This window comes from Salvelinus namaycush, unplaced genomic scaffold, assembly GCF_016432855.1.
Source record: "Salvelinus namaycush isolate Seneca unplaced genomic scaffold, SaNama_1.0 Scaffold562, whole genome shotgun sequence".
In the NCBI taxonomy this organism is placed as follows: Eukaryota; Metazoa; Chordata; class Actinopteri; order Salmoniformes; family Salmonidae; genus Salvelinus; species Salvelinus namaycush.
In genome coordinates, this window is record NW_024061267.1 from 51017 (window position 1) to 58519 (window position 7503).

Genomic DNA, 7503 nt, shown 5'->3' on the forward strand with positions numbered 1-7503 from the left:
AACTGTGGTTAGCTGGGGGAGAATCAGAGGAAGCTATTACATTTTAACGTGGGGCCGATTAAGAGTGAGGACTTGTTAGCATTTCCAGCTAGCTTCTGCTCTGCTCCACACATGGTGTATGATATGTCAGATGTGGTAACAATGTAGCTACACCACATAAATCACTTGTTTAATATTTGATTTCCATTGGATCTGACACTGACTCATGCAGAGGGATGAAACTCTCTCTCTACGCACAGTCTTCCCCTCCCTCCAACCCCATTCTGTCCCTCCTTCCAACCCCATCCTGCCCCTCCTTCAACCCCATTCTGCCCCTCCTTCCAACCCCATCCTGCCCCTCCCTCCAACCCCAACCTGCCCCTCCCTCCAACCCCATCCTGCCCCTCCCTCCAACCCCATCCTGCCCCTCCCTCCAACCCCATTCTGCCCCACCATCCAACCCCAACCTGTACCACCATCCGACCCCAACCTGTACCACCATTCCAACCCCAACCTGCCCTCCCATCCAACCCCAACCTGTACCACCATCCGACCCCAACCTGTACCACCATTCCAACCCCAACCTGCCCCACCATCCAACCCCAACCTGCCCCACCATCCAACCCCAACCTGCACCACCATCCAACCAACCTGCCCCACCATCCAACCCCAACCTGCCCCACCATCCGACCCCAACCTGCCCCACCATCCAACCCCAACCTGCACCACCATCCAACCAACCTGCCCCACCATCCAACCCCAACCCGCCCCCCCCATCCAACCCCAACCTGCCCCACCATCCAACCCCAACCTGCCCCACCATCCAACCAACCTGCCCCACCATCCAACCCCAACCTGCCCCTCCCATCCAACCCCAACCTGCCCCTCCCTTCCAACCCCAACCTGCCCCTCCATCCAACCCCATCCTGCCCCTCCCTCCAACCCCAACCTGCCCCTCCTTCCAACCCCAACCTGCCCCTCCCTCCAACCCCATCCTGCCCCTCCCTCCAACCCCATCCTGCCCCTCCCTCCAACCCCAACCTGCCCCTCCATCCAACCCCATCCTGCCCCTCCCTCCAACCCCATCCTGAACCTCCCTCCAACCCCAACCTGCCCCTCCCTCCAACCCCAACCTGCCCCTCCTTCCAACCCCAACCTGCCCCTCCCTCCAACCCCATCCTGCCCCTCCCTCCAACCCCATCCTGCCCCTCCCTCCAACCCCAACCTGCCCCTCCATCCAACCCCATCCTGCCCCTCCCTCCAACCCCATCCTGAACCTCCCTCCAACCCCAACCTGCCCCTCCAACCCCAACCTGCCCCTCCCATCCAACCCCAACCTGCCCCACCATCCAACCCCAACCTTCATCACCATCCAACCAACCTGCCCCCCCCTCCAACCCCAACCTGCCCCTCCCTCCAACCCCAACCTGCCCCTCCTTCCAACCCCATCCTGCCCCTCCCTCCAACCCCATCCTGCCCCTCCCTCCAACCCCAACCTGCCCCTCCCTCCAACCCCAACCTGCCCCTCCTTCCAACCCCAACCTGCCTCTCCTTCCAACCCCATCCTGCCCCTCCTTCCAACCCCAACCTGCCCCTCCCTCCAACCCCAACCTGCCCCTCCCTCCAACCCCATCCTGAACCTCCCTCCAACCCCATATGCCCCTCCATCTCAACCCCACCATAGTTTCAGTTTATCCAGAGGGCTGAAACCCCCAAACTCCTCAGCACTTCAGCCCTTTCTCCACCACCAGAACCTGACCCAACCACTCTCTGACTGTCAACTCCCAAACCTCTCTTCACTTATGATAGTATAATAATATATGCCATTTTTCAAAAGCGACAGTCATGCAGACCCATGATCCTGGTTTTGCAAGCACCATGCTCCATGAATTGAGCCCCTTCCTTTACCATAACCTAACCCTCCCTCCGCTCTGGTCCATCCAAAACCTCAGAGGTGACCACGGCACCACGAGAGGCATCACTTACATCCATGACTAGATGTGACCAAGGCACCACTTACATCCATGACTAGATGTGACCAAGGCACCACTTACATCCATGACTAGATGTGACCAAGGCACCACTTACATCCATGACTAGATGTGACCAAGGCATCACTTACATCCATGGATGGAAACCACTCCCATAATCTTTCTCTTTATTAACAGGGGAATCAGTGTAACCCAAATATTGACATTCATTAGCCAACTGCATGTAAAGGAAAGCAGGACTAGATTCATCTGATGTGTAGGTGTGGGTGGAATTGTAGGCAGCATCCTAAAATGGCACCTTATTCCCTATACATATGGTAATACTTCTGACTAGGGCCCATATGTCTCTGGTTAGAAGTAGTGCACTTCGTAGGGAAAATGGTAACATTTGGGATGCTAACTTAGTGGGCTAAGAAACAGTCGACCACAAGGCCTGTCAGATCCTACCGGCTCTAATAAACAGTCGACCACAAGGCCTGTCAGATCCTACCAGCTCTAATAAACAGTCGACCACAAGGCCTGTCAGATCCTACCAGCTCTAATAAACAGTCGACCACAAGGCCTGTCAGATCCTACCAGCTCTAAGAAACAGTCGACCACAAGGCCTGTCAGATCCTACCAGCTCTAATAAACAGTCGACCACAAGGCCTGTCAGATCCTACCAGCTCTAATAAACAGTCGACCACAAGGCCTGTCAGATCCTACCAGCTCTAATAAACAGTCGACCACAAGGCCTGTCAGATCCTACCAGCTCTAATAAACAGTCGACCACAAGGCCTGTCAGATCCTACCAGCTCTAATAAACAGTCGACCACAAGGCCTGTCAGATCCTACCAGCTCTAATAAACAGTCGACCACAAGGCCTGTCAGATCCTACCAGCTCTAATAAACAGTCGACCACAAGGCCTGTCAGATCCTACCAGCTCTAATAAACAGTCGACCACAAGGCCTGTCAGATCCTACCAGCTCTAATAAACAGTCGACCACAAGGCCTGTCAGATCCTACCAGCTCTAATAAACAGTCGACCACAAGGCCTGTCAGATCCTACCAGCTCTAATAAACAGTCGACCACAAGGCCTGTCAGATCCTACCGGCTCTAATAAACAGTCGACCACAAGGCCTGTCAGATCCTACCGGCTCTAATAAACAGTCGACCACAAGGCCTGTCAGATCCTACCGGCTCTAATAAACAGTCGACCACAAGGCCTGTCAGATCCTACCAGCTCTAATAAACAGTCGACCACAAGGCCTGTCAGATCCTACCAGCTCTAATAAACAGTCGACCACAAGGCCTGTCAGATCCTACCAGCTCTAATAAACAGTCGACCACAAGGCCTGTCAGATCCTACCAGCTCTAATAAACAGTCGACCACAAGGCCTGTCAGATCCTACCAGCTCTAATAAACAGTCGACCACAAGGCCTGTCAGATCCTACCAGCTCTAATAAACAGTCGACCACAAGGCCTGTCAGATCCTACCAGCTCTAATAAACAGTCAACCAAACGGCCTGTCAGATCCTACCAGCTCTAATAAACAGTCGACCAAACGGCCTGTCAGATCCTACCAGCTCTAATTAACAGTCGACCACAAGGCCTGTCAGATCCTACCAGCTCTAATAAACAGTCGACCAAACGGCCTGTCAGATCCTACCAGCTCTAATTAACAGTCGACCACAAGGCCTGTCAGATCCTACCAGCTCTAATAAACAGTCGACCACAAGGCCTGTCAGATCCTACCAGCTCTAATAAACAGTCGACCACAAGGCCTGTCAGATCCTACCAGCTCTAATAAACAGTCGACCACAAGGCCTGTCAGATCCTACCAGCTCTAATAAACAGTCGACCACAAGGCCTGTCAGATCCTACCAGCTCTAATAAACAGTCGACCACAAGGCCTGTCAGATCCTACCAGCTCTAATTAACAGTCGACCACAAGGCCTGTCAGATCCTACCAGCTCTAATAAACAGTCGACCACAAGGCCTGTCAGATCCTACCAGCTCTAATAAACAGTCGACCACAAGGCCTGTCAGATCCTACCAGCTCTAATAAACAGTCGACCACAAGGCCTGTCAGATCCTACCAGCTCTAATAAACAGTCGACCACAAGGCCTGTCAGATCCTACCAGCTCTAATAAACAGTCGACCACAAGGCCTGTCAGATCCTACCAGCTCTAATTAACAGTCGACCACAAGGCCTGTCAGATCCTACCAGCTCTAATAAACAGTCGACCACAAGGCCTGTCAGATCCTACCAGCTCTAAGAAACAGTCGACCACAAGGCCTGTCAGATCCTACCAGCTCTAATAAACAGTCGACCACAAGGCCTGTCAGATCCTACCAGCTCTAAGAAACAGTCGACCACAAGGCCTGTCAGATCCTACCAGCTCTAATAAACAGTCGACCACAAGGCCTGTCAGATCCTACCAGCTCTAATAAACAGTCGACCACAAGGCCTGTCAGATCCTACCAGCTCTAATTAACAGTCGACCACAAGGCCTGTCAGATCCTACCAGCTCTAATAAACAGTCGACCACAAGGCCTGTCAGATCCTACCAGCTCTAATAAACAGTCGACCACAAGGCCTGTCAGATCCTACCAGCTCTAATAAACAGTCGACCACAAGGCCTGTCAGATCCTACCAGCTCTAATAAACAGTCGACCACAAGGCCTGTCAGATCCTACCAGCTCTAATAAACAGTCGACCACAAGGCCTGTCAGATCCTACCAGCTCTAATTAACAGTCGACCACAAGGCCTGTCAGATCCTACCAGCTCTAATAAACAGTCGACCACAAGGCCTGTCAGATCCTACCAGCTCTAAGAAACAGTCGACCACAAGGCCTGTCAGATCCTACCAGCTCTAATAAACAGTCGACCACAAGGCCTGTCAGATCCTACCGGCTCTAAGAAACAGTCGACCACAAGGCCTGTCAGATCCTACCAGCTATAATAAACAGTCGACCACAAGGCCTGTCAGATCCTACCGGCTCTAATAAACAGTCGACCACAAGGCCTGTCAGATCCTACCAGCTCTAATAAACAGTCGACCACAAGGCCTGTCAGATCCTACCAGCTCTAATAAACAGTCGACCACAAGGCCTGTCAGATCCTACCAGCTCTAATGAACAGTCGACCACAAGGCCTGTCAGATCCTACCAGCTCTAATAAACAGTCGACCACAAGGCCTGTCAGATCCTACCAGCTCTAATGAACAGTCGACCACAAGGCCTGTCAGATCCTACCAGCTCTAATAAACAGTCGACCACAAGGCCTGTCAGATCCTACCAGCTCTAATAAACAGTCGACCACAAGGCCTGTCAGATCCTACCAGCTCTAATAAACAGTCGACCACAAGGCCTGTCAGATCCTACCAGCTCTAATAAACAGTCGACCACAAGGCCTGTCAGATCCTACCAGCTCTAATAAACAGTCGACCACAAGGCCTGTCAGATCCTACCAGCTCTAATAAACAGTCGACCACAAGGCCTGTCAGATCCTACCAGCTCTAATAAACAGTCGACCACAAGGCCTGTCAGATCCTACCAGCTCTAATAAACAGTCGACCACAAGGCCTGTCAGATCCTACCAGCTCTAATAAACAGTCGACCACAAGGCCTGTCAGATCCTACCAGCTCTAATGAACAGTCGACCACAAGGCCTGTCAGATCCTACCAGCTCTAATAAACAGTCGACCACAAGGCCTGTCAGATCCTACCAGCTCTAATAAACAGTCGACCACAAGGCCTGTCAGATCCTACCGGCTCTAATGAACAGTCGACCACAAGGCCTGTCAGATCCTACCAGCTCTAATAAACAGTCGACCACAAGGCCTGTCAGATCCTACCAGCTCTAACAAACAGTCGACCAAATGGCCTGTCAGATCCTACCAGCTCTAATTAACAGTCGACCACAAGGCCTGTCAGATCCTACCAGCTCTAATTAACAGTCGACCACAAGGCCTGTCAGATCCTACCAGCTCTAATAAACAGTCGACCAAACGGCCTGTCAGATCCTACCAGCTCTAACAAACAGTCGACCACAAGGCCTGTCAGATCCTACCAGCTCTCGCAGTCTCATGCCAGAATTAGACATTCATCCATGTTTCTCAAACATCTCATTTCGAACATCTAGGCAAATTTCAAAGTGTTTAAGGTTAAGTTCAGGCATTTACTTAAGGTCAGGGATGAACTCCAAATGGTTAAGGTAAGGTTTAAGGTTTGGGATAGGCTTTAAACAAAAATATCAAAAAATACTTTCTATCACTGGATTTGAACTTGCAACCTTTAAAATCAGAGGCAGATGCTAACACCCATCAACCATCCCCATCGCCCTACAAAACTACTTCAAAGTAACCGTGCTCACTGTTGCCCCTGGTGGCCGGTATTCCACAATATCTCCCATCGTTCTAAACATGGATGTATGTCAAATACTTGCTTGCATCACAGCTGGCTGGTCAGATCTGAGCTGTGACCTGCAGGAGAACCGCAGACCCCTCAGACGGTCAGATCTGAACTATGACCTGCAGGAGAACCGCAGACCCCTCAGACGGTCAGATCTGAGGTAAGGCCTAGCAGGAGGACCGCAGACACCTCAGACGGTCAGATCTGAACTATGACCTGCAGGAGAACCGCAGACCCCTCAGACGGTCAGATCTGAGGTAAGGCCTAGCAGGAGGACCGCAGACACCTCAGACGGTCAGATCTGAGCTACGACCTGCAGGAGGACCGCAGACACCTCAGACGGTAAGATCTGAACTACGACCTGCAGGAGAACCGCAGACCCCTCAGACGGTCAGATCTGAACTACGACCCGCAGAAGGACCGCAGACCCCTCAGACGGTCAGATCTGAGCTACGACCTGCAGGAGGACCGCAGACACCTCAGACGGTAAGATCTGAACTACGACATGCAGGAGAACCGCAGACCCCTCAGACGGTCAGATCTGAACTACGACCCGCAGAAGGACCGCAGACCCCTCAGACGGTCAGATCTGAACTACGACCTGCAGGAGAACCGCAGACCCCTCAGACGGTCAGATCTGAACTATGACCTGCAGGAGAACCGCAGACCCCTCAGACGGTCAGATCTGAGGTAAGGCCTAGCAGGAGGACCGCAGACACCTCAGACGGTCAGATCTGAACTACGACCTGCAGGAGGACCGCAGACCCCTCAGACGGTCAGATCTGAACTACGACCTGCAGGAGGACCGCAGACCCCTCAGACGGTCAGATCTGAGGTACGACCTGCAGGAGGACTGCAGGCTCCTCAGACTCTGCTCTGTTGAGGTTAGACCATGTTTCATCTCCTATTGAGGCCTAAATATCATCAGACAGGAGCCTTTCTTTAAAGCATTCCACCAGCAGCAGGACTTACCACCAGCATTCCCCCAGCAGCAGGGCCTACCAACAGGAATGTGTGAAGAGAGGATTTGTGGTTGACTCTCGGGTTTTCATTGAGTTTCAAAAGGTTTTTCTTCTTGAAATATTGAATCTATATCTTTCGGTGTCTCTCACTGTTACTCATTTGTTTCGTGA

General features: G+C 52.1%; 1 protein-coding gene across 1 annotated transcript; it reads left to right on the top strand.

Annotated features, from left to right (window-relative positions):
* Window positions 1–205: 205 nt before the first annotated feature.
* On the top strand, window positions 206–1663 carry LOC120041853 (vegetative cell wall protein gp1-like). Its single transcript, XM_038986721.1, has one exon. It carries the CDS (start codon window positions 206–208, stop codon window positions 1661–1663), a length of 1458 nt encoding a protein of 485 aa, XP_038842649.1.
* The last annotated feature ends 5840 nt before the right edge of the window (window positions 1664–7503 follow it).

Coding starts and splice junctions, on each gene's coding strand:
- LOC120041853 (XM_038986721.1), top strand. CDS start 206: ATGCAGAGGGATGAAACTCTCTCTCTACGCACAGTCTTCCCCTCCCTC.